The sequence below is a fragment of the Vanellus vanellus genome (genome assembly GCF_965231255.1).
Source record: "Vanellus vanellus genome assembly, chromosome: Z".
NCBI classification, from domain to species: Eukaryota; Metazoa; Chordata; class Aves; order Charadriiformes; family Charadriidae; genus Vanellus; species Vanellus vanellus.
Genome location: NC_138908.1, coordinates 51,164,941 through 51,192,445, shown reverse-complemented (window position 1 = coordinate 51,192,445; position 27,505 = coordinate 51,164,941). Strand labels below are relative to the sequence as shown.

Below are 27,505 nucleotides of genomic sequence, written 5' to 3'. Positions count from 1 at the left end.
ATGCTGCAACTATTATATTTACGCTAGAAATAAGCTGAAGGTGATAAAGCCACAGAGAACAGAGCAGTGAGGATGGGTTGGAACAGAATATGCAGCTTTCATTGTTCCAGTTGTCAGGGATGGAGTGGAGAAGAATTTAACTTTTCCTTAAATTTTGCCATAAAATTTTAAGTGTGTTGCAACTCCCCCATTCATCTTCAGGATGGATAATCTGTATGATCTACCTGGTGAGAAACACACTGTTGTAGGATCATAGAATCATAGATACTGGTGGTCATTTCAGTTAACCACATCTTCTCTAAATCACACCCCTTTAAAAATATAGATGCGATTTCCCGCACCACTGGCATCTGCCTTCACTTAACTGCTCTACCATGTCATTCACTTTCCATGCCTGATGCTTCTAAGCACCAAAAAATTGGATTTGTTGCACCAAAAAATTGGATTTGTTACACCAAAGACAGTCAGTGGTTTACATCATCTGGAATCCTGTTCCTTTTTTGTTCATTGCCTGGTGTCTTGTAGGCATAGGTAGCTCCCCTTCACATGAGACACCACGTCCAAATATTTCATCCTGGAGAAGATCTCTGACTCCTTCTTTTCTAAGGCTCTCCTGTTGGCAGTTTTTGAGTGTTAACATGTCTCTCCCACACTTTTGGCAGAATTCCGATGGTCAGTGGACAAGCTGATGGCTTGTTCAACTTCCTGCGGCCACAAAGGGGTGCAGCTGCCCCAGCTGAGGTGCATACTGGATGGGGCCGAAGTCAACATATCCCACTGCAAAGAGAAGCCCAAACCAGCCCTGCAGCCCATTGCGTGCAACAGGAGAGACTGCCCTTCACGGTTCGCCTGTCTCACGTTAAAATGTCATACATGCTTTTAAGATGTGCTTGAAGAGTTCTTTGTGCTGGACATCATGCCATTGCAGCTTCTCTGGTGCCTGTCTGGAGAAAAGTCATGGCTAAAAGGGGATTTATGAGTGCTTAACCTAGAGAGTTGGGAATTTGTAGCAAAATTTGTGGAAAACATTGACTGTAGACTTTCTGGTAGAAAGAGAGTGTACTCCTTCAGTATTTAGGTTAGAAAATAATAGAGAGGCTATTACCTATTCTTTATTAGCAAAGTTCACAGCTTGAGTTATCTTGAGTGATTCCAGCCTCACTCTGTGTTGGACGCAAATATCATGCCTGGTGTGAGGTCTGTACATTCAGGAGTTTCATCGCCCAAGAACTGTAGGATCATATCTTTTTTTGTGTTCCACATGGCTTCATGACAGTTTATCCCAACAATATAACAGACAAGAAGCAAGGTTTAGCAGCTGTTTTGGTGTTTTATTGTGAGTTCCTGCGTTGCCTGTACATCAATGAGGGCAGGACTGTAGCTGCAGCTGCAAAGAATTCCCCTAGCAGAGTGGAAATGTCTTTTGTAAAATGGGCACATCCCATCAGATCCAGTGGGCGTGAAGGGGGGGTCAGACTGAGTTCTGCCTCCTTTAGGAGGCTGCTAGCTTGTGGTTTCCTTGGGACTGTAGCTCTCTGCCCCTGTAATCCTCTGTTTTCCAGTTACTGTTCAACACAGCAGAGCCAGGACAGCTTGAAAGACTTCTGACTACATTTAAGCCTGCCTCTGCTGCTTCCTCCCCACACAAAACACTTCCCTTCTTTGATACTCTTTGGTGCAAATAAGAATACATCCTGAGTGTCCATCCAGAGAGTCAGTGCAGTGTTATACTCCCCCCATGTTAAAATTGTCCTCCTTCTGCAATTGAGTGGCTCCTTAGCTGAGATGTGTAAACTTGCTTTTGCTTATTTTTCTGAGTTTTTACTCCCTCCTCTCCCTTATTTCCACTGTGGACACAGTGTGTTTCAGTACACAAGCACTTAAAAGTAGTCAGAATCTCAGGAGAAATTTAGTGCAACTTCTCTCATTCAACAGTGATTTGGGACTTGTATTAAAAAAGTCAAAGTCTAAGCTGAGGCAAGGAGAGGTGCTAAGCAACCTGATGAGAAGTAAACGGCCAGATTTACCACCGTTGCTGTGTCTTGGGTATATGGCATGGTTCTGTTTAATTACCTTTTAAAATATATTCCTACCCCTCTTTGCAGGCAAATATTTTCTGAGTTGCCAGCTGAGTCATAAGAACAAAACCAAAAGAGATTTGTTGAAATATGAAACGCGCTCATTAGCAGCAGTTTTCCTTGGTGATGGCAGTAAATTCTGTGGGAATGTTTTATGTCTTTTTATACCTTCCCTGAACTGTAACACAACCCACAATCCTCCCTTAGCTCCTGAGAAACTGCTGAGATGTAAGCTTGGAAATAAAAGTTGATTGAAATGCAGAGCAGAGCTTTATGAGGGCTGAGGAAATTTCAGATTCAACCTCACCAAACTGCATGAAAAAAAGTTGCAGTGTTTTTGTTTTCTGTGTTGAGAGTTTATTTCTTCATATACTTGTTTCTGTACCACGGGAGTTAATCACTCGCAGAAGACAGAAATAGGCATGGATGCCTCTCCATGGGACTGGAGAATGCTTATTGCTTATTTTATAAAGTAATCATAAACACTGCTGATGAGAGACCTGATAGGCACTGTTTTCCTCCCAGTAACACACAAATCCTGCCGAGTATCCTGAAACTTAATGAAGCAAACTGCTATGGGTTCAGAGCCTCAACCTCAACTGGTGAATGCATGGTCTGAGCTTAAGAGGAAAGAAGAAAGATGTCCTTTGTCCTAGGTTGTCTATGCACTGACCCCATCCCTGAACAACCTTCAGGCTTTTCTGGATTATCCCAGCTGTCAGGGGCATAACAGAGCAGGCAGACACCAGCAGGACCCAGCAGATTTTGGCTATTCTGTCAGCAGCAAGTTCCAAGTGGCCTGTGAGCTACTCCAGCCACTTTAGGGAGATAGTTTTCCCTACTAAAGGGCATAAATGGGCTAGTCATTGATGACATTGTGACTATAACCTGTGATTGAGGCCTCTGTGGCCACAGTGGTGTGCCATGCCTGACCCTTGTGCCTGGGCTAGAAATGTTTGCGAAGCCTTTAAAAAACAGCCTTAAAGGCTAGAAAATGAATTCTGAGGCCAAAGAACCTTGAGAAAGATAAGTAAAAAAAATGCTCTTTTCTCAGCTGTCATCCTCTGAGCAGTTTTCAGGGGCTACTATGGGAGGCTGAGGCACTCAGCACCTTCCAGGATTGTACCCTAAATAAATGAAGCCATTGTTGCCTTTCTTTGGTCCAATACATAAAGAACTGTTGACACCAATGATCCTGCAGCTGGTGGCACGTATCAGCTCCCTGACCTGTTTGTCTTTCTCTCACAGATGGATGGTAACATCGTGGTCTCCTTGCACACGGAGCTGCGGTGGAGGCATCCAGACACGGCGAGTGACATGTCAGCGCCTGACAGCAAAAGGCAGCTCTGTCCCAATGTCGAACGAGGCTTGTGCCCAAGTGTCCAAGCGCCCTGTGGACACACAGAACTGTAACAGGCATCCCTGTGTTGAGTGGGTGGCCTCCTCCTGGGGCCAGGTAAGGGACAAGCCAGCAGTCCAAGGACAGCCTCATAGTGTGGGCTAGAAAAAAGTCACAGAAAATGAGAGGAGTGATTTTGCATCCTGGTATCATTTAGGTTATGGTCTGCAGGCTTTTGAGGAGGCAACTAATTTGATTAGCTCTTTCAACTCCATGTTTGATACACTGCATGCTTGAATTTCTGTAGCTTCCCACAGTCCCTAGAAATGCTGCTTGTGAACAGGACTTTTACTGCAGTCCCCAGTGGAAAGATCTGCAGCTCCTCTTTATAGTGGCAGGTGGCACATCTGGGAAGTAGCCTTCTCCAAGTCTTAATTCCTTTGACCACTCAGTGTATGTGTTTCAGTTCGGACTCTCAGGAGTCAGGACTGATGATTGTGATAGGTTTGGGGCGGGGGTGTTGTACAATAACCCAGTTTTACAAGGTTGATGGTGTCACGTGAGTATGCTGAAAAGTGGGAGCTTTCTTGATTTTGCTTCATGACAAAAAGCAAAATGAAGGGCTAAAAGCATTTTCAGACTACTTCATGCTGTTTTACAGATCTTCAAATTCTCTCCTTGCAGCTTCATACAATGATCAGATGTTAAAAAGCTTCGGTCCGTAAATACCAAATGTTCCAAGTATTTAGAGTTAATTCACTTTATTGTGGGAATCCACAGAAGAGTTTTGTCTTTGTCTCTCTGTAAGCAATGAGATTTCCTGAAAAGACACTTGGCAATATGTAGTCAATTATAACCTGGGACCAGTCGCTACTATGTGCATCCTCTCTTTTCTCTCCACTCCAGCTTGACTGAGCTATATGTGAAAGTCGATGAGTCCACTACAGTCCAGACTTAGGGGTAGAAACTCACAGATTTTAGCCCAAAGATCTCCAGAGTGGTGATTCACACGGGGGTATAGCATTCCAGGGTGAATGAGAGATGGGGTTAAAACCACAGAAGACAGTTTTGCCAGATGTTAAAGCCAGGTACCAATACTACTTTAACATCACTTTTGGTGAAATAAACATTTTCGAAGGGAAAAATAAAAAGCAGTTTGACAAAACCGAAGTACTTATACATCTAATTGAAATGGTAAGTCAGGTAAAGGCATAGAAGTGAGGCTTCTTACCATGCAAGAAGAGGCTAAGAAAATAATTACCTAGAGTAATAACTACCAGTCTTGACATATAGTAAGCTATCATGAAATATTTTGCCTCCTTTACTAATTAGCATGTGGTACGTCAGTTTGAAAAAAATGGCAAATGCTGTCTTGTTGTGTTAGAGGTTAGAGTAATACAACAGTTTGTTATTAATAACCACATGCATTCTGTATTTTCTGGGAGTAATATGCAAAATGCATTGTACTGCATCAGGTTTTTTCGCACTGTTGGTAGTAAAAGGTGTCTTCGGCTAGACACTTGTTATTGTTCATGACTTGAAAACAACTTCATTTAACTCTTGCCTTTGTATTTTGGAAATTTCTCCCATGAAAGGTCATTGAGTTATTGTATTACATTCATGAGTAAAGCTTAGAATTATTCTTTTATATGAAAGAAGCAGATTTTCACCCCCTGTGGGATTCCAGCTAAGGACTGGAAAAAGTCATTTTTCTAAAATTACCTCATCCTTATTTTGTAGATCGTTGTGGGCTATATTGTTCCCCGTGACATCATACCCAGCTGAGACAATCAAAGAGGTCTGAATTAATTTGTTAGACCTAACCTCTGTGCATTATAATATAATATTTCTTCTACCTGGCTTAAAAAAAATTAATGAAGTCCCACATGATTCTATACAGCTCAGTTTCCAAGCCAGAAGACTGTTATCTAATTACAGTCAGGTACATATCACTGGCTCAGTGGCTCAGCGGCTCAGCGGATCAGTGACTTTCTCAGTAGTATCATGGGGTATCAGGTCCCTGTTGCCCAGGTGTAGTGACCAAATTTCCCAACTCACAGAGAAAATAAATGGACTCCCTACTCTACCCCTACCTCCAGAATGAATTCCATTCCTTCATTTAACGTTAGTGGCATTTTGATGTCCTCTATGTAATTCCATAGTGGTTTAAAACTAGTGATTCAGGCTTGCTGGTGTTGAGGACTGCTTGCCCCTGCAGATATCTCGGAAGTGCTCCACATACTTCAATGAACAACATTTCCATCCACCTTGCTCAGTGAGGGGATTGACGGGAAGCAACTGGGAAGCTGACAGTCACTGTTTCTCTCTCCCAGTTGTCAGGGAGGGAAGAAATAGCAGCGGGAAGGGAGTATTATGTGAGGAGTGCATGGTAGTGTGAAATAGGACTCCTACTGAAGGGGGCATGGAGGCAGCAGAGGGATCGATCAGCAGCTCTCCCCTGGCAGAAATTCCTCCCTCACACTAAGGTCCCTTTCCTCAACCCTCAGTCTGTTTCTGAGTATAACTTCCAGATATTTAGAAAAACAAAATGTTTCCTAACAGTTGATATAATTTTAAAAGAAAAAAAATACATGCTTCATACCTATAGCTAATGATGATTTAATTGGAGGAGAAGATTAGAACAGTTAAACAGTAAGCATGTGATTGGTAAATTTGAATAGGTTAGGAACACCTCAGTACTGGAGCAAGCTTGCAGATCTGCTGTGCTTGTCATGCTTGCTGCTTTTTGTTTATTGTCCTGCAATGCTTTTAAATTATTAAATGGAGTGAAATATGCTCTTGGTTCAATGTGTTCTTGGTTATTAACTATTTGCCCATAAATTTTGATAGAACAAGCTGCAAAATGCACAATAAAAGGAATGTATTGAGATTTCCTGTATGGATCATCAGCTCTTGGCTAATGACATGAAAGCACTTTATTTGCCTTAACAGATGTATTTAAGATTGAACTATTGAAGAGGAGAGGTAATGAATCTACAGAGCAGATATAGAAATGCAGTTTTAATGCTGCTGGAGGAGAGCGAGGTAGAAGATGACTGCATGCTTAGCCTTCAAAGCCCACAGATCTGCAGGAAGTGCTCAAAAGCCCAACAGTCACTGCACAGCAGTATGCACTTTATTTCACTAGCGGTCTTGTGGAAGGAGAACGTGTCCTGCCTTTTACCTCCCTTAGGTGATTTTTCTGTGTTCACAGTGCAACGGGCCTTGCATTGGACCACGACTGGCTGTACAGCACAGACAGATATTTTGCCAGACCAAAGATGGGACTTCTGTGTCATCAGATCAATGCAGTGCCTTACCAAGGTAGGGCAGGAATCTCTTATGTCTGAAACCACTACCCTTTGTAGAGATGTTGAATGGACCAGTGTCTTAACTGACAACTTTTAGGTTTCCCCTATGTAACAAAGAGGTCATGCTGCAACCCATACTGTTATGTGGTACAAATCTCACCAGGCTTAGGCCCAGCGTTCACTGTTTGTTCCTATGAGCCCCCCCCCCCCCCCAAAAAAAAAAAAAAACAAAAAACAAACAAAAAAAAACTATCTGGCCAACAACTGGAAAGTCTTCTAGGCATGCCAAATCCTGAACAAAAGGCTGTGCTATCTCTTCTTAAGCTGCCAGTCTCCTTCTCCCTTATTTAAACACAGGCTCTAACTGGGGAAAAAGGTACTCCACAGCTTTTGTTTTCCTGCAGATAAATTCCACTGTCAACATTGTAAAGACATCTTTTCTTTACATGAGACTTAGGTAAATCATGCCTGATCATGACTGAAAATTAATATAATTGGCTCTTTGGCTCCCACTCATGTGTTTTCATTATCTGTGTGACAAATAAGTGGGAACCAAGTGTGCCTATGCATCTTCTGTGAGACCGTCCTGAAGGGAAAAGGAGGTTTTCAGGGTTTGTCCCCACTGGCTGTAAAGCCATAAAAAAATGGCAGAGCCCTGCTGGGTCTTACAGATCATCACTTCACTCATTGCGTCTTTTCGTGGACCTCTGTCTTGGCGCTTGATGGAGGGAATATTTCAGCCAAATCCTCAAATAGTTCAAATAGTCATTTAGCTCCAGTAGTGCTATACCACTGTGCACCCGCTGAGGGTCTGGTTCCTGAGTGCAGTTACAAACCGCCTTTCAGTGCACTGGAGTTAATCCCACTACGGAGTTACCACTGAAGACCCAACCCATACAGTCCTCTGAGCAAATTACGTCTGGGATATGCAAGGCTTGCTGTCACCAGAGCTTGCATGACACCTGGAGCAATATGTTCTTGCTCCCTGGGCAGTGTGGTGATGGGTCACACCTCCCTCCCTCCTGCCCACAGGCCTTTGAGCACCCAGAACTGTTGGACTGATGTCTGCGGCGTTCACTGGAGAGTCAGCCTGTGGACCGTCTGCACGGCTACGTGTGGAAACTATGGCTTCCAGTCCCGGCGCGTGGACTGCGTGCACGTCCGTACCAACAAACCCGTGCTGGAGCATCACTGCTCCTGGAGGCCACGGCCAGTGAACTGGCAGCGCTGCAACATCACGCCCTGTGAGAATGGTACGTTGCTGAGAGGTGGGGAGGCGGTGCGGCGCCGGGGGGAGGAAAGAAGGCAGAGCCGTCTCTCAGAAATGCAACACTGGACCTTGCAGCTGGGCGTCCAGGGAACGTCCACAGCCTGAGCATGTGCAAAATTCAGTCTTCAAAACTCAGCGCCCCAGGGAAGATGGTGCCCATTGCGGTTTGTTGGCGATGGTGTTAGCGCTGGGATTGTGTCGCCTTGCTAGTAGCATGTGAAATGGCTGATGCAGTCTCAACTTTCCGTTAATCATACAGACAGAAAAACACAAATCACAGGCTGCTGGCTATAGTTAAAATACAATAAGTCTAAATCCAGCAGGTAGGTTGATGATGGGAGTTCCTGGAGTAGAGGCTGCTTGCTTTCAGGTGACAAGCAACTCATTGGGCCTGCCAAGTGACTAGAAAAGTTACAAATATAAAACAAACAAACAAACAAACCCAAAACACAAACAAACAAACAAACAAAAACAGATGATGTGCCTCTTTGGAAATGGTGCCCCACTATGGCAATGTCTGCTTGGGAAACACCAGGCAGCACAAATTTAAATCACTACCTTTTCACTGGCCCCAGCTCCCACTTCACATGCTGGTTTTGATGGGCAGATCCCATCATGTAGCATGCAAGCCAGTTTCTGTGCAGTTACAGAAGCAACAGCAGAACCTGCCTACACTTGCCTACAGCCACACCAGCTCTGACACTCCCTCTCTGTAGAGTCAAAGCAGACTCCATGGGTCCAAACCAGTGAGCTGAGTTTGCGGTGCCCCGATGGAAGTGGAAGAGCTGAGGGAGCTTACAAGTACCAAGCAAGACCTTTGCTGTCCCTCCAGCCTCTTCCTGCTATATAGAAATATCCCACATCTACACAACAGTAAAGTTATTTGGCACAGACATTACTGTAGAGGACTGTACAACTGCTCTTTGATGATCGCCTTTCCAACCTTAGCATGGAAAGTTGGAGTCCCTTGAGCAACAACACACCCAAGGTCTTGTAGTGATACTGGACAGTTTTCCAATCTGGAGCTCAAAAGGAGGAGGCTGTGGGCCTTAAAAACTGTCCAAATGATACCAGGACCTAAGTCCTAGGGGAGTTCAGAAAGTGGCTTAACATCTTCACCCTGGGCTGTGTTCTGCAACACACAGGTGAAAAGCACAGTACAACACCCGGGCAGCTGGGGGGGCACTCCCACACACTGTCTCTTCAAATGCAAAAAGTTGGCCAAAGCGCCTTTGAGATACTCTGTTAAAATAAGTTTCCAGTTTTATTTACTACTTAATCTTTGGTTTAACAACTGTTATGAAACTCCTTGAGCATCCCTAAAATGCTGGTAGATGACAAACTGCCAGAGTGTTGGAGCAGCCTCAGAAGCCCTTTTCCCAGGCACTGAAAGCAAAGGCTGCCCACCAAGTTCTTCTTTGAGCCTTTGGCTGCTTGAGTCCTCGTTCCATCTTTGCAGCGAGGCAAGCTTGCATAGTGAGACCTCCCATCACAAAGCTGTCTTGGTCCCCTTCTCGGCCACCCCATGAAGTGTTCTCAGGTAAGAAATCCTTCTTTCATTGCTTCATTACCATTTCTCCTTTTGTTTCCCCTTCGGCAGTGGAGTGCAGAGACACCACAAGGTACTGTGAGAAAGTGAAGCAGCTCAAACTCTGCCAGCTCACCCAGTTCAAGTCACGCTGCTGTGGGACTTGTGGAAAAGCTTGAAGACAAGAGCAATGAAAATGGAGGAGGAACAAGGGGATCACAGCCTTTGCTTCACTGAGGCAAGGACTTTTACAGAAAATACAAATGGAATGGAATTCTTTTTTTTTTCATTTTATTTATTTATTTCCCTTTGGAAAAAAAAAAAAAGAAAACCTTTTACCAAATCATTGTTGTAAAGGGACTTGACAAGTTTTCCCTTCTGTGAATCTGGGAGACGGAATGCAGCAAAACACGGTCATGAGGGTAGACCACAAAGAGTCAGTGAGCCCCATGCCACCAGCAATGGGCCTGAGAGGAGTGGGGCTGCCCCATTAATCCATGTACCTGCCTGAGGATACAGCAGGAGACAGATGGGGAAGTGGATCAGAGTAAAAACCTAGCATCACATTGGACCACCACAATATGAAACAAATAATCAGCTTGACAGGTCATGGGGTAGTAGTGGAGGTTAAAAAAAAAAAAAAGCGAAACTAAACATTCAGCTATGCAGCATACAGATACTTCATCTATCTTAGACTACTTTGAGAATATAAGCATATGATTTTGCTTTATAAATCTATTTGTTACATCCAAGATTAGATTCCTTTTTTTTTTTTTTTCTTTTTAAGCCCCTCTCTCCTTCTCATGCCAGGGCTTCAAATTATTTTGGTGGGAGATGCTTATGATCTTTGAGGATCTAGTGTCTGGGGAAGTTAAACAATGGTGTGTAACGTGTCTAAAACACACCAGAAAATGTTACCAGGTTGTGCTTCTGAGGGAGGATTTGGTATAGGAGGGTTGCCCTCAGCACAGAGGTGAGGTGATGATGTTAATTATTATCCAGGAGAAGGAGAGAAAGTATGATTTTCTATTGACAGACTGTAGTACAAACCTGCAAATGCTGTCCTGTAGAGAGCACAGGCAGGAAAGATAACAATTTTCTGTGGTAAGAGGAGCTACTTCACATACTTCATCCTACTAACACTTATTTGGAAAAGACAGGAGTATGAGTTCCCAGAGTTCAGGTGCTTTCAGACCTGGGGTTTTGGAAAGTAACTCAAGGAAGTGGGTTTTCCTATCCTGCTAACGTGAAATTCCTCTCTCCTGGCAGCCAAACCATTTGGACAAGTAGTAGAAAAGGGCTGTATTCTGATTTCTCGTGTTTATTCCTACTCAGCAGAAACAGAATGGATTCAGCATCAGCCCCAGAGGACTAGTGCCAATAATTTTTAGCAGACTTGCTCCTCTCCAGCTGCCTGCCACAACAAAACAGGTGCTATAAAGCAGCACATTTTTATGCAACACCCTGAAGACACAATCTAAAAAGTGAGGCTGAAACATTGCACCCACAGCATGACTTTGCATGCTGGCTGTCCGTCTTTCCTCCTGGCCAGCTGCAGTGGTTATTGAGCCAGTGAAGTGCTTCATCCTTTTAGTTCCTGAGCACTCTCTGCTCGGAATAAGGCCCTAAAATTAGAGGAAGTCTGCAAAGTAGGGAGTTTGAGCATCGTGAAGCTTTAAAAGAGAGCTATCTGAATCTGAGGCTTTGGTTCAAGACCATCTCTAAATTAAAGGCTTGGCTGTGCTTCTCCTGTCACCCCCAGTGGGGCTCATGCCTTGTGGTACATTAATGAAATGCTGTTCAGGGACTGCTGTGTTACAGCTTCCGTGACACATGGATTTTTCAGCAAAACTGGGAGTCCACTTTTGAGGTCATTGAACTGTCTCAAGTTGGGTTACTTCAAAACACATCTGGCAGTGAATGCTCTTACTACAAATGGGTCTTCAAGAAATAGTGTTGCTAAGCATCAGTGTAACTTTTTATTTAAAAAAAGAAGAATGTCTTTCTATGTATGTAAATGTATATCTTTTCTGTATATTTATTAGGATTTCTTGTACAAAAAGTGCAATATTAATAATTGTACATTATTTTGTCCAGATAAAACTATTGGTTTGGTTTTTTTTTTTAAATCTCCCCAGAACTTTGTTCCTCTAAAATCAACAGTAATAGTGTATTTCTCTTAATTTTAATAGCATTTGCATTTAATTGGGGATCTGCTTCACTGTGCACAGAGTGCTTTATAAACTATGACATGAGGGAGGGATGATGTTTTTAACTTGTGAAATGATAATTATGCATGGAATGAAGGACAATTCCTTAACAACAATAGTAATAATAACAATGATGATGGGGTGGATATTTCTAGTACAGTAGTTAACAGAGCAGGATGGGGAATTATTTTCATTTGTTTAATAGCAAAACATATTCAGATGATCACATATTGAATAGTAGCTGTGTAACTGTGCATAGGATAAGCACGAAAGATCGATCTGGAGGGGCCACTGTGTTGTCTCTGCACAGCATGGATTTAATTTCACATGTCTGTCTTCTGAATTGTGACTTGGCAGCATCTCGGTTAAGATAAAGATTGCTGGATATTTTGTGAAAGGATGCTTTCCTTCTCTAAAAAGAAAACAAAACAGCAAACTTGTATTTATATAACTTTTTGTACAAGTAATGCCGGTTACTTATTTATCTACTGCTGTCTGACGTGTTATTAATCTTAAAAACAAAAGCCAAACAAAGTAGCAAAGCTGTTGGAGTACTCTGTCCTTATTCTGTATTATGATAACATCACACAGTTGTCACACAAAGTACACATGATCTATCTGCCTTAGGGAAAGAGAATGTCTTGTTTTTAAAAGTCTCCAACCATTAAGATTCTGCACCCTGTGCTGGAGATCTGTTTTAATTCTTCATTTGCCTTGCTTTATTCCTTTTTGTTAATGTCTTGCCTGTTACTCTTGCAGAAGCATAAGGCCATCACTGCTGGTCCTCGGATCATGGAAATCACTAAAAGTATACTCCTATTTTTCTATGCAGCAGTGCTCAAAGACATCTTGTGACTTTCCCCATAAACTTATGGCATGAAGCAACCCCTATTACTTCAGTCTTTCCTTGTAAGTCGCTGCTGCCTTTAGCAATGGAGCTTGCAACTCCTTGAAGCATCAAGTGTATATGTAGAAGGAATCCTGTAAATGGTCAGAATTACGGGGGGGGAGGCGAGCGAAAGAAGAAAAAAACTTAATAAAGCAAAAGCATTTTCCCTCAACAAAGACAAAATCAAGTTTTGAAAACTAAGCTCATTCTGCTGTTGCTCCTTTCCAACAAACAATGCAATGTCTCTTCTAAAAGGGAACGGTGATTTTGCTCTGATTTACTGACAATTTCCCTAGTATGATGTTCCTGCCTATGCTTTTTAGACACCTACACTGCAGGTAAATAATATCTTACATATACACAAACACACACAGAGATGCAAGACAAAGACCAGACCTAAGACTTCCAAGCAACAATACTGAAGACAATAGGAATTTGGTCATTCATTTTGAGTAAAAGAGGTATAGAAGCTGGTGTTGATGTAAAATGAGCAGCAGGCCAGCTTAGGTTCTCAAGAGAATAATTTTTTGCTTTTTATGCATATGGACCTAGTTACCAGTCAAGTCAAAAAGCCTTCAAAACCTTCAAAGCAAGCTTCCAGTTTTGTTCTTCCTACTAATTTTCCCCAAAGAAGAAAAAAGGTCTGCAACAAGCAGAAAAATGCAGTGCTGAAAGGTTCCCCACAGGAGACATACTCCTGCCCCCTGTGATGTGGCAAGGTAAGCACAGCTAAACTACTCCAGGCATGTATGTCTGCAAACAGGCTCTTAAAACCATAGAAGCCATAGGCAGAGCTTTCCAAAGGATCCTTTAGCTGGAAATGTTTTTCCTATCGGGCCATAGTCATATGGACTGCAATTGAAGCTTTTTTTCTTTTGAAGTTATGACGATCCTTTTGCAAGTTACCCTATCAAAAAAAAAAAAAAAAAAAAAAAAAAGCTGATGATCACCTTACTATGTGTTTGGTGTCCAAACGCGGACTCATAAATAAATTTAAGTATGCTATATCAACATAAGCTGACACCTCTATTTGTAGAAAAAAGGTGAACCAGGTCCTCCTAAGTTCTTAATGGCGGCTGGCAGGAAGTCACTGGTCAGTTCAGCTGGCAATTGTATGAATTACCTTCATTTATGCAATTATCTAATTTTTAACACAGAAGTTTTCAAACTGTTTTGAATGTCAGAATTTCTCACAGACTACCGGTGTACACAGATGGGAAGCTCAGAACTCCTAATGCTAACTGCTAATGCTAACTGCAGACCACAGTGTGGGAATTGTCAATTTAACCATTGCCTTCATCCTCTTGTTGAAAGGTGTATGTATATTTATAAATAGGGTTATGTATTAACTGTCACACTCAGCTTTTATTTATGGAAACTAAACCAAAGAAGATGTCAAATACTTTAGTTTGAAAAAAGTGAGGGAAGAGACAATCAGACATCCTTTTTCTACTGAACTTACACATTTCTCACACTAAAAGCATATTGGTTAATCATCATTTTTACCTACATTGGTCTTCATCATCTCCACACAACATCTCCCTTCCAGTCAGTCAGAATCAAATCTAAAACCTGGTCGTATACATAGTCATTTTAACCAAATTTTGATATAAAGTTCTCACTAAAGCATTTCAATAATACGCACCCAACACATTATTTATCCACATTTGTAAGGGGAAAAGCCACGTCTCAGCATCTCCTCTTATAATTACAGTACTTATTTCTATCCTCCCCTGCCTTTTCACTGAGATACAGTTTACTTGCTCCCATTCTCAACTTCACATGTGAAGACACAAACACAACAGTACATTTTATTCTCCATCTGTCCCTCTGAAAAGCAAATATGGTGTTCAGCCTCATCTTTCATTCAGTGATCACTGATAAATACTGAGACTAGAAAGTCCATGAAATCACAGACTCCAGCCCTTCTTTTTTCCCAGAATGGTTACAAAACCTGGAACAGCCTCCACTGAGCCATCCAATGCATTTTGGGTGGCTGAGGCAGCAAGGCTGAGAGTATACAAGTGCCTTAGCATTACAGAAGTATTACAGCAGGGTCCATCTGGAAGGGGCTTTTCAAACAAAGAAAAGAAACTGACAAAGCAGAGCACAAAGTTGCTCATGAAATTTATTTAAAGCAGGATCATCAGCTGTGGCTTCTCACTGATCTGAGTTTGCATATCAGCTCATGCTCAAATAAAGAAGGTTTTATGCAGGGAGAAATAAGCTTAGCACAGCAAAAAAATGTTTTCTGACCAATAAGAAAAAGATCAAGCAAAAAACTGAAAATAAGATGACACAAAATCAGTTTGTAAGAACTATTGCTGGAAATACTGAGGGCAAAGCATATACCCAGTGACTGACATGGAAAGTAGGTGACAGCATAAAGTAATAACTAAAAGTGTGAAAGCTGAAATATTTGATGCCGATATCACCAGCTATAACCACAATCAGACGCAATTCATTCTCATGAGAATCTTGCCAGTGCTTTTTGTTTTGCTTTTAATGCAGGAAGCCCACTGGATGTGCTTTGGCCTTCACACATACCAGCTTTACACTGGTGCCTGCCTTTGGCACTGCGACTGGTGAGCACACATGCTGGGAGACCTGCACACGCCTACCACACAGAAACAGGGGATTGCCTGGGAGCATCTTTAACGCTCCTCTCTGAGTCCATATCAACCTGCTCCATGTGCCAGTTATACTGCCTGGGGCTGCTCTGAATTGCACATGTTGATTGTCCATGAAGTGTGGCAGATGGGAAGGAGCAATGCGCTGTGTCTCCCATTGCACACGCGTTTCTCCTCAGCACCTCACTGTGCCGGTGGCAAGAACCCAGAGCCACTCCCCCCAACTCTCTCCAAAGAGATCTGCAGGTCTTTGACCCTGATCGCTGGTTTAATTATTAAATTTAATTACTAAACATTACTTCCTTCCAAGGAAAGACTCCGTCCTACCATGCTCTTTCCACATTCCCTGCAAAATGACCGCCTCTGTCAGCAAGACCGATGGCTTTTGAGGAAATTGGGCACCATGTTTCTAAAGGACAAATTCCTCTACACAGCATGTCAGTGAAGCTACTGCAGTGTGTGTCACCACTAAGCTCACACAACAAAAGGGACCCTGGTACCACAAAGTGCTTGTCCTTCACCAGAGGCAGCACTCTTGTCTCGCAGGGCACCTCCGTGCTTGCCCAGACACACAGGTTTCCCAGGTACCAGCTGAAGGACCAGGCGTTTGGCTAAGACCCTGAGGCTATTGGAGGTCTGCAGCACAGCAGGCAGGACTACACTGGCCAAGCCCTGGCAGGATACTCTTCTCTGCAGGCTCAGCAAGTGCTCTGCAACCAGGGAGGAGCCGGGAGGCAATTCAGATAGGGTTTATGAAACTCCAACCACTAGGGCTTATAAGCCAAACCAACGCACAAACGGTGCGCTGCTTGTTTGGGTTGCAGTTCTCTATCCTTCCTCCTAACACACTACGTACCCCTTAGGAGAGGGGAAAAAAAGGAAGAACAAGAGTGTTGCCTAAGCCTTTAAGCACTTTGCAAAAGAAAACTTTGTGTTTGTGTAGATATAAGTAAAAGTATGCAGTTTTATGTGGCTAAAAGGAAGGGGACACCGGACGGTTGTACTCTGGCTACATATAAATACTGTTTGCTTAAGCAGCAGCAGGATGTGAACGGTTGCACAGTAAGCATACAGTTATCCACACAAGCTTAGGATGACATGGGCATGGGAAACCACTCCCTACTACTACCCTCTTTAATACTATAAAGCACTCTGCTGCTTTTAAGCCTTGCATGAGGTCTGAGCCTACTTCATTTACAAACTCCCTAGGGCCAGTGGCAAAGCACAATAGTAAAACCTGAACCAGAAAGATCACACCAGACAGGCCATGAACAGCTTGCTCTCCAAGTGAGGAGCCTTCTCTTAAGGAAGTGCTTAATGGTTGGGCTGAGGAGTAATTTGGTTTGGGCTATATGGAGACTTCCCCCCCCCCCCCCCCCCCTTTTCAACAGGCTGCTTTTTTAAAAAAGCAAAAATTATTGCTTTAAATAAATAGCCCATGAGGTTGGTGGATGCTCGTTAAAACATTTCACCTACTGAAACACTGATGGAGTCAGTTTTCAACTAATAGCATACAAGCTAGTGATTTTGTTACCAAAAAAGAAAAATCTCACTGTTAAACCACTACATACAAATCACAGCAAATCAAATCCAGCTGTGCAGGGAGGATCTCACAGGCACTTTTCTTTTTTAGCAGAGACCAAAGCAGCACCTTTGATCCTGTGTGATGGCACTCGGCAGTGATGCATGAGCCTTCTCGCCTGTCTGGGGACAGTTCTCCACACCAGCAAGCACAACACTAGTTAGCTGGTGGAAAGAGGGAATATAGAGCCAAATACAGCATTGCCTCTTTAAGAGTTACCTATTCCTCCCCTGCTGAATGCAGCCCAAAACATCTGTGTGACAGACATGCAGCCAGATGGAGAAGTGAAAATCAGGTTGCCCCAAAGCAGTACTCCCCCACAAAAGCAAAAAGGGAGGCACAAATCATGAAAATAATGCTTCCAGTGTGGGAAAGAGGCAGAGGGAGATGCAAGTAGAGTAGGGGGAAGAGGGATTCATAACAGGATTAGCCAAAACCAAACTCTGCTCAGAAACTTCCCATCACAGTAAACCTAGACCACAGTTCTCTTCCAAAATGTCTCTTTCCAACTGAGATGACATGGCTCCCTCAGGGAGCTTCTATCCATGCCCCAGGAAAGTCCTTTTTTTGTCTTGCAAAGAAAGGGTTTTCTTTTTCATGTATTAAGTTCAGTTGCCTCCTCTCTCCAGAGTACCATGCCCGGGATCAGTGTTGCTTCCCTGTGGGATATGAACATCCTCAGTCCTTGCTGAAGCATACCACTTATCTTTCAACACTTTCTTCATAGCTCTGAAACACTTGAGGTGCTGACAATTTGCTCTCTGTAGCAATCTATAGCATTGGGTGAAGCTCTTTTTAGAGGTTGTAGCAGTATACTTTTCACATATTTGCTGCCTGTTCATATTTCTATGCCATAATATATAACTTACTGATTTTTTTTGACCTCCCACCTATTGCCAACTGCAAATCTTCTCCAGATGGACTGTGTCCTGCAGATGTGAAGCACTGGGGTTTGCAGTCCTTGCAGGCACAGGTGGTTGAAAGGCTGATATCATACAAGTTAAAACTGAACTGATTACTTATGTCCCCTGTTATTCCAGATAACTTGGTTTCTTTTGGTGGTGTTTTATTTTGGCTCCAGCTGAGGACAGGAGAATTATGTATTTTTGCTCCACCTTTCCACAGGCAGGAAGTGTAGTCCTGTGTGCCTCCTGGCTGAGCCAGGTGGTGAAGGACCTTCCAGGAAGCTGGTACCCTTCTAAAATTTAGTTTGGACACATTTCCTTAATTCAGCTTTCATGCTTAAGACTGGCCTCACAGATTGTGCTTTGCCCTGGAGATCTGTAGTTATGGTGAGTTCTCCTCTTCTATGTTTTCAGGTATAGAGGAAGAAGCTATCCCTCAAATAGACTCTGTAGTGTATGTTCAGGGGACTCTTCCTGTGCACAGCTGATGTCTATTGGCACTGATTACAGTAATTGACACCAGTGCAGTAACTTGCTCTGGCAGTGACATTTTTCATCTGTTATTGCTTAATACAATCCTCCTTGTTCTTTTTTGCATGCTTCACAGTACAACTTCACTGGATGTCTTTCTCAACTCTGCCAAGGACAAAGCCCCTTGTTTTCAACTTCGCATTTTGGCTTTTGAAACACTTTTTGACAGTAGCCTTTGTACTTAGGCCAGCGTTCAGGTATTCGTCCCATTTTCCATTCCTCAACAGTACCAATGATTGAAGTAGGTTGATCACAGCTGACCCTCCTCTTTCCACCCATTTGTTCACTGAGCGAGAAACGTGCTGCACCGTGAGTGCAAGTTTCGCGAGCTCCTCAAGGCTGCTCCCAATACAGGAAGCTGGGCCAGAGGCAGGTAGTCTTTTTTTCACTCATTATTTTCCCCCAAAGCAGGCAGGATCAGTATAGAGCATCTGAGAGGTTTCTGAACAAGTGTTAGTTCATCTAGCAGTAGCATGTAGTTCTGCCCCACACACAAGTAGTTCCATTTTCCTCCACCTCCTCCAGTATGTAACGTCAAAAACAAACATGTGGTGCAGTTCAGTGACCTTTTAAGCCCTTTTTCAGGGCTTCTAACTTGTTCTTGTACTTTCTTCTTTCAGAGATTGTGACCACTCTAAGAAAAAGTTAAATTTAACTGTCACAAACATAAGGTAAAACTAACTTCTGCTCATCTTTATTCATAAATTAATTCTGCATGAAAACAGTAACCAAACCCTGCGTACTGCAGTGCAGCCCATCTTTATTTTCCGTGTTAAACAACTCAGTTCTCCCCCAAATTACAATTTTCTCTTATGCTGTTTTTCTACCCGTTTTAATCAAAATTAAACTGCAGACAGGGAAGATGTTGCTCTACTTCAGCTGCATGACAGAGCAAAGGGAGGACTGTTGCCTGCCCAGGAGGCCAGGAGGAGCAGAAGCACAGCCCTGTCCACACAGGGGACAGGCTCACCTTGTGATCAGCACTCCACTCGGGGAGAAGAAGAGGAGGCTGACAGAGACAGGGTTGAACAAACCTTTCCTCCAAGAGAGGCCAGGCAGCACACAAAAGCTCTGCTTCAGAGCTACTCCAAACTAGGAGGCATTGAACAACTTTGTGTGGAAAGAGGGGATACACATCCACAGCAGCTCCAGCCAAGCCACGTCTGGGCTACCTGAGCCGTGTGCTTCTTCCTCCACTGACCTCCTGCACCTAAGTTGGTAATTGTACAACTGTGTGGCGCACCAGTTCAGGGAAATGAAGTTAAAGGTTCGTAACCTTACTAAAACACTGATTTGCCTTCAGCCAGGTCAGTCTCCTGATCTAGCCCACCATGCAGTCAGACAGCCCTAATGTTGTTACCAGAAAGAGAGACAATGGGGAAATGCGCAGCTGCAGGCAGAGAGAAAGGTGAGACCGCAGTAACCTGAGCTTCAATCGGCTTTAACTTCTGTGGAACTGCACCTTTAGTCATTCAAGCGAACTCATGTTGTTCCTTAGTGTTATCGTATATTGGTTTTAAAAATGTTTTTATACATTTAGGTACAGGTCAGGAAAAACAAAAACAAAACAAAAAAAAACAACAAACCTGCGCCTCATGTTGCAAAAGTGTTGGAATTAAACCAGTCATGTCTGCCTGATGCTGCTGTGAGCTGGTCCACTGTTCGCAAAATCAAGGCTCCTGTTGTTAATGTTCAAAATCCAGCAGTTACTAATGCTGAGTAGCATATTGCATTGCTATGCATTTTGATAAGACTAACTTCCACCCAGGAAAAAAAAAAAAAAAAACAAAAAAACCACACCACAAACCTGTAATAAAGATAGATTTACACACTAGACTCTCCTGGATCTGCATTCCCTGCCAGTCTCATATCAAAGAGTTGAAAGAACAGTCAGGGAGTTTTCCTGCATGAGAGAACAATCTCTTCTGCAGTCACAAGCCCCGGCTGTTTCTTTCATATAAACCTTATTTCAGAATTGACAGAATTACAGGCTGATAAATAAAATCAGAAAAATAAGTGAATAAAAAGGGATGGACATGAAAGAATATTTTCCTGTCAAAGCTCAACATTAAAGACATGAAGGTGCAAGTGGCTGGTAAGATCTCAGGAGCTGAAAAATATGCCAGACATAGTCTAGTTCAATACCTCACCACAGGTGAGTAAATGTTTTACAGGTTCCTGAATTTCTGAAGGCTGTGTGGAGCCACCAATGGAACCCAACAGTTGGGCCCTTTTGTATAGTCTAATCTGTAGAGATTTGCCTAGTTGTTCCTGCTGCGGGCACAAATTTTTTTCATTGAACTCGAGCATATGTTTAGAAAAGGCCTCTAGGACTGATTTAAGGACTTCAGGTGATGCAGAACCACTGTGCCTCTAGGGTGATCGTTCCAGTGGCTTCCCAACCTCAGGGTTAAGCATTCACATTTCCAGAGGAAATGTGTTTGGCTTTAGCTTGCAAGCGCTTAGGGAAGACTTCTATCCCAACAGGTTTCAAAGCAAAGCACCTGCACCCCGCAGCAAAGAGCTTTCGCTGAAAAGCTTCCCCTGAAAGTTGTCAGCCTAGGGTGGTATCTTTGGTGTGACAACCTCACATCTGATAGCCTTGCTCTGGGCAGCACAGTGACACAATTAATGGAGGTGCAATCTTCAATAATATTTATCCAATAATTGTACCTTTTGTACATGTCTTTGATGGGAATGACAGGTCTCAGACTTTGCTACCCAGGCATGACTTTTAAGTGTGACTTCACAGTATGTAATTCATCTGAAGAGGCTGTTCTACCACTGTCATCACGGACAGGACTGAAACCCCATTACACTAATAATAACGTATGTTACCACGAGACATCTCTTTTAGTGTCTCAGAAGGACATTTTCTCTCTCAATTAAAGAGCAAGAGTTAGGTGAGGAAAAGCAAAAAAAAATGCAGAGGAGCAAGGATCAATGTGTATTTCCCCTGGATGTTATGTTTTTCATTTATGCAAATGATCCAGAAAAAGCCAACGACTGGAAATTAAGTTTATTTTAAGAGCTCTCCAAATATGAAATCAGTGATTGGTTTGAAAGAAGGTTACAAATAAAATCAAGCTGTCATTTGTAACTCACTCAGGACTTGCCCTTTGAATGCATTTCCAAGAAGGCTGCATCCATTCTTTTTTACCTTCAGTGGTCACCTTGCGCGCACTCACTCTTGGAAGCAGGGAGATAGAGATTGTGACCATCAGCATCAATTCCCTCAAAGACATATCCAGGTGGGTCTTTGTAAGAAGCTAAGCATCTAACAACAGCCTTTGGTGTGTAGCTGGTAGCGTAGGTGGTCTTCCCATCTAGCAGACTGTGATGCTTTGGGCCTGTCCAGCCAGGTTTATAGCTCTTTGTAACTGTGAGCGGATGACGCACATAATGGGTCTGAAAGGTAGTCAAGCAATCCATTGGTTTTGCTGGGAAAGTCAGCTCTGGAGCATGAGTGATAGGTTTTAGTCTCTTGCACAGCCAAGGCTTATAGTCTTCCTTCATTATAGAAGAGCTATTGAATGGCTCAGTACTTCTTGTAAGCTGGGCCAAAGACTGACACATCTTGGCTGGCTTGCCATTTGGGTGCTTATAATGCATCTGAGTAGTGGTGTGAAGGTCCATTTTCTCCAGAGGAGGAAGATACACATCAGGTTTTTTGGTGAATATAGGAGGCTGTGGCCAAGCTTGGTATTTTTCCTGAAACTCGGTCGTAGAGGAAAATGGAAGATCATGGAGAAGCTTTGGCTGGTATGGTTTTGCCAGCTTGGCTGGCTGACCAGCCAGTCTCTTGTAAGAAAGTTTGTGGGTAGTGAGGCCATCGAATGGGACCTCACTGACCTTGTATTTCTCATATTTATGGACATAACGTTCCCCCAGAGGATGTGGCACATAATTCACTCTATAATTGGTTATATTCTCAAAGGGAGCCTTGTTTTTCTGCAGCAGATTCAGAGGTTTGCAGCTTTGAGTGGCAACTGGCCCCCTGTAGAGATAGTCATCCTGGACAATGGTAGTATGGTCAAATTTTCCTTCTGATGGGTGAAACCTGTCGTCTGGTCTGATCATTTCTGTCTTTGGTTCATTCCATGGCACATAGTCATCTGAAACGTAAGAGGAAACCTATCTAAGTGCTTGACTGAAGTTCTTTGGTAAGTTTAGGCACATACCATATTATATTTCAATTATTACATTTTCTACTATAATAAACATTTTTTGATGTTGTAACAATTGACAAATCCTATTAAAAGAGCTGCTGTAGAACACATTATACACTACCACGCTAACCCTTGGAAATGCTTAGCATCTACACAGAAAATGGAATGAAAATAGTCCTGTACCCACCCACACCTACAGAGATGGTCAAGTACAATGTGGGAAGATTAAATTACATTCTCAGTCTTACAGAGACATTTTCTGCAGGTGACTGAGTGGATGCTGCCCTCTTGCTCGGTCAACCAGAAATCATGAAAGTGGAGTATCATGGCACTGACTTCGACACTCCTCATTTACCCTCCTGCATATATCTTGTGGCTGTCTAAGAGCACAGGCAGAGTATGCCTATGTCTGCTGAAGGCTGTTCAGGTGTCTCCCACACAATCTCTGGGGCAAGGAGAACCAGATGTCCACCATTCTGCCCTAAAGGCCAAGTCACAGAGCTACCCATCCTCTTTGTACCTTCTCATTTGGGATTGACCTGATTTCTCAACCACACAGATATGATGCTGCCTACTGTTTGCTGAGTTCACAGCTTTGCAGCTCATCTTGGTGTCAGCAAGCTGTGCTGTGTGGCATCTTCTCAGCTCCTGGCTTTGCTCTCTGTGGTACTCCCACTGTCAGTACAAGCAGGAACCTAGAAGGAGCATGTAACTCTGTCTCCAATTCTTCCTTAATTGAAAAACTCTGCTGGAATTTTCAGACCAAGCCTACACACAGGGATGGTCCATACTCCAGAAATCTTGCTATCCAAATTCATGACTAAGCAAACATTTTAGGTGGCATTTTAGAGACATTCATATGTTCCTTCCTCCACAGGATACCAGAAAAAAAATTGAGGCACCGACACTTAAAAATACTTGCACTCAGTCACACTAGAAATCTGTTGTGTAGCTGCCTAACTCTCTGACCTGAGCTGCAGCCACAGGACCATCGCTTTTTCCCTTCCTAGTAATCTTGTGCAACTTCCCCTAGAGAGCATTATGGTTACTGGTAGGAAGTTGAAATTAAATAGTTTTGGAGATAACCCAAGTTGTTTTGGTTTTTTTTTTTCAGTTTTCCCTCCTTTCAAACCACACTGAGAGTCATGAGACAAATAAGCTTCCAGCTGACTCTGCACAGGAAGGAAGTCTGGATTTCAAAGTACTAGAGAGTAAATGATGCAATTAGGTATCAGGATATTTGCACTCTCCAAACAGAGTTATTCCTTTTGAATGGCAGTGGCTATTGTACTGCACAAACACAATTACACAAACTATGTGCTCATTACAATGTGAAGTTGACCAAAAATCAAGTACCTTTTTGCCCCAATTTGGTGTCCATTTAAAGTCCTTCTGGTTCAGATCAAGTTGCTCTGTCCTGGCACAAGAGAGGAAGCAGCTCCATACAGCTCCCAGCAAGCACCCTGGCCCTTGGGTACAGAGCTGCCCTCATGCCACTAATTAGTGCAGTCAGCTGAGAACATGGGCTTGCCCACCAGCACAAACATTCAGTTGCCACTGTTGGTGTCACTGAAGCCCAGGCTGCGTGCCCTGCTAGTGGCAGGGGTGTTTAAATGCCCCAGGTGCTCCTGTGTCTCTAGGGCGATAGGAGGTGTCCGGGCACCACCGCATTGGTGGGATCCTGACCTTGTGCCCATGCCTGGGGTACGTCATTTTCCTGGAGACATGGACTAGCAGTGTGAAGCACAAGCATACACGGACAGGTGTCATTACAGGGAATGTGTTAACAAAGTGTTAAAAAGTGAGAAGCCAATGAGATTCAGCCCATCTCTAAGCCAGGGTTCATTCAGAGATCTGACATTTCAGATGCCAATCAGGAGTTACCAAAAAACTTTTTAGGTTCTCCCATAATCTTTGCTGGAAAATAGTCAGTACATTTTGGACGTAACCACAGCTTTTGCAAAATATTCAAAATATGACAAGCAAGTCCATCTGTCTTCAATTTTAAAAATTTACAAGCTCTACACATTCGGAGACCTCATAGGTATTATGAATTTATTTTACTTAGTGTAAGCCAGCAGTGCTACTATTCCTTCAAAATATGTTACAATTTTATTGTAACTCCAATTCTTCTCCCATAGATATTAATAGTTTCCCATGTAGCACAATCTTGAAAACATTAGGGGGTACAGGAGGGAATGGAGGATATGAACCATATGTTATTGAAGAGTTAGGCACATCTCACTATAACCAAGCAAGACAAAACTAAAATTAGGTTATGTACCTGCAGATGGGTAGAAACAGCTATGTGTGTAGCTCGGAGGAGATGAGAATTTTGAAACCTTAAGTTGCAAAGTCAGCTGACATTAATTGTGATATGCAATAGCATCATCTTAAACCCACATTTGGGATATGGTGTGTTTATTGCGAGGGAGTATGATGATACAGTAGGAAAAGTAATTTAATACCAATGCAGCATTGTTCTATATGCTGCTTAAATATTTGAATTATGATAATTAATTGAATAGCATGTTTCAAAATTTCACGCTTGAGTAGTGATCAGCAAGGCCTAGTAATGCTTAGAGAATAGCACAATGAAAACTTGCATTTTTTGTGAACCTGGGCCTTTAAAAGGGAATTCGTTCAGTATGCAACTTGATCTTTGAGGGGGTTTGGACAAAGATTTCCATTTGCAGTGTTTTGAAAAATACTGCAAATTATAACCAAATGTGGCTGTGATTCATTTTATTAGAGCTCTGGAGTAACAGTTAAGGTGCTGACCTAAACAGTGATAAAAGACAAAGATATACATCTGGTTCGGATACAGAAAAGTTAAGGATATCTAAACACAGAAGGAAAGATCCTCCGCTTGCTCGAAGCAGCCTTTTTTTATTGGCTTCACTGATGCTATACCAATGAATACCATCTGGTGACATTGCCTATGCAAAACAAAACGTTCAAAATTGTGTAAACACGGGTATTTTGCACCTGTGGGTCATAGTCTTCATGACTCGAGTCATTCTAAATGGACAGTATTTCCTGTGTGCCTAATGTAAAAATTCCAGTTCATGCTGTTGCAAACATGCAGCTGCACTAAAGTCTGACTTTCAGTCATTTCAGCTGGTTAATCTTAACACTGCATTCCCGTACCTTTTATTTCCTTACTTCCTTTATCATTTTGACTTTTTAGAAAAAAATTGTTTCTGTACGTTGGCACAAATCTCAATGCCAGCACCAATTATAAGCTTTTATATTTGCACACCAAAATAAAAATAAAAATAAAAGATAAAATAAAATAAAATAATTATTTTAAGAAATACACAAATGCTAACTAGCAACAGTAGCTAGCTGGAAGGCACACAGAGAGGAGGAAAATCCTCTGATTTTCTACTACCAAAACTAGCACAGTTACTGTAATCATGTAACTGAAAGTTTTCTCCCAGTGCATGCAGAAAAGAATTCATGCTGGTGGGGAAGAAAGAACAAAGCCCCCACAAAGACAAAACAACTGCACCAAGTTACTGCTACTGAGAAACAAGGGCATAGTGAGACGCACAGTTCACCTGTTTTACCGAGAGTAGAGCTTGAATGCTGTGGACATATGCGTGGAATTTCTGCATGTCTGTAATGCCCATATAAGTCTCTTGCACATCCACAGATTAACTCTGCAGCACACACAAAGAGGGTCCCATGCTTCATGACCTGCTCAGACCTAGAAAATTCCATATTTTAGATGTGCCTTATCCACTGAATGTGTGGACCAGCCCTACAGTATACCAGGAGCATGTTCAGTATATCCTAAAGATGCTGCTGCTGGACGCACTTGCAGGAATTCACATGGCCCTACTGCTACCTAAGGTACCTGTAGGCCTGTCAGACATACAAAGAAGGTCAATTCAGAGAGATCCCAATGCTACCGTTAATGCAGGGCTCTGTTTCCAACGATTTGTGCCTTGGTTCCTGCACAGCTTGTTGGCATACATAGACAGAAGGAACAACAACTGCGCGCTGGTTTGATCTGTCTTCTTAAAAAACTTAGCTACTGGTGAAGTCCTGAAAGAAGCTGTAAGGGCACGTACCATCATAAGTGGTTGTTGTGTCCATCTTGGCACTGGGGATGTGTCTCATCACACGGGGGAGGCATGGAGGTACTTGAGAGACAGGGTAGGAGTTATAATCTTGTTTATACGTGGAGGTCAAATCCATAATGTCATTGCTCTTGATGTGCTTTTGATGTGGTTTAAGTTTCCGTGGCAACACTTCACGTGCTATGTAATCTCTCCTGCGAAGATAATTTCATTACATCTTTTGTATTCAGGAAAAAATTACGTTCCTTTTTCTGGACACACAAAGAAATGAATAATTCCCCTTATCTCCACAGCCTAAGAAAGTCTGGATAGGATACAAGTAGTTAATGAAACACAGAAGCTTGTGGCATTTGGAAACCTGCACTCTGAAAAAGGAACTGAGGCAGCTCTGGACAACCTCAGGCAGGCCAGGTTCCCCCTTATTTCCGCCCAGTGAGGTTAATGACCTTACACAAAGCTACCTCTGCTTTACAGTGGAGTTACACCAGAAGACGTAACTCCTCTTAAAAGCCCAATAATTACAGCAGGCTATCTAGTATGTATGGGAAACACAAGAGAGGCAACCATAGCCTTCCCAGACAATACGCTGTACAGCACTTCAGCCCAGGATGGGGAGATAACAACAAAACAGTTTTACAGCAAAACACCAGTTGAGGAAAGAAACATCAACATGGTCAGTCAGCTCTTGCTCAGGTACCACTGTAAAAGAGCTATTTTAAGACAGTGTCACTTAACTCCAAGAAAACATTACAGAAAGAAGATGGAGAAGAAAATAGCATCACCATCCGACACTCACTAACCTGAACCTATTTCACTGCCCACATCCTTTGGTACAGGGCAGGGAGTCTGCTGCCCGGCACTGGCGAATCCAGTCTCTAATGTCAGAATACTTTTCCACTGGCATGAAGATCTGTTTACACCATTAGCAGCTAGGCAGGGGAAACAGTCAGCTGTACAGGAGCTGTTCTAATATTA

General features: G+C 42.8%; 2 protein-coding genes across 2 annotated transcripts in view; one reads left to right on the top strand and one right to left on the bottom strand.

The window, feature by feature from the left end:
• ADAMTSL1 (ADAMTS like 1) overlaps positions 1-10,158 on the top strand; it is a gene marked incomplete at its 5' end in the record, with an annotated part of 206,713 nt that extends 196,555 nt beyond the window's left edge. Inside the window, 5 exons of the mRNA XM_082497983.1 lie at positions 663-843; positions 3,327-3,534; positions 6,632-6,741; positions 7,761-7,981; positions 9,599-10,158. Of these exons, the coding sequence (XP_082354109.1) occupies positions 663-843; positions 3,327-3,534; positions 6,632-6,741; positions 7,761-7,981; positions 9,599-9,705 (827 nt within the window). The 3' untranslated portion in view covers positions 9,706-10,158. The remainder of the gene's footprint in view (positions 1-662; positions 844-3,326; positions 3,535-6,631; positions 6,742-7,760; positions 7,982-9,598) is intronic.
• Positions 10,159-21,283: 11,125 nt separating this feature from the next.
• The window catches only part of SAXO1 (stabilizer of axonemal microtubules 1), a 31,712-nt gene continuing 25,490 nt past the window's right edge, over positions 21,284-27,505 (bottom strand). The window contains exons 4-5 of the mRNA XM_082497490.1: positions 26,522-26,724; positions 21,284-22,388 (exon numbers count right to left, since the gene is read on the bottom strand). Coding sequence (XP_082353616.1) covers positions 21,436-22,388; positions 26,522-26,724 — 1,156 coding nt within the window. The 3' untranslated portion in view covers positions 21,284-21,435. The remainder of the gene's footprint in view (positions 22,389-26,521; positions 26,725-27,505) is intronic.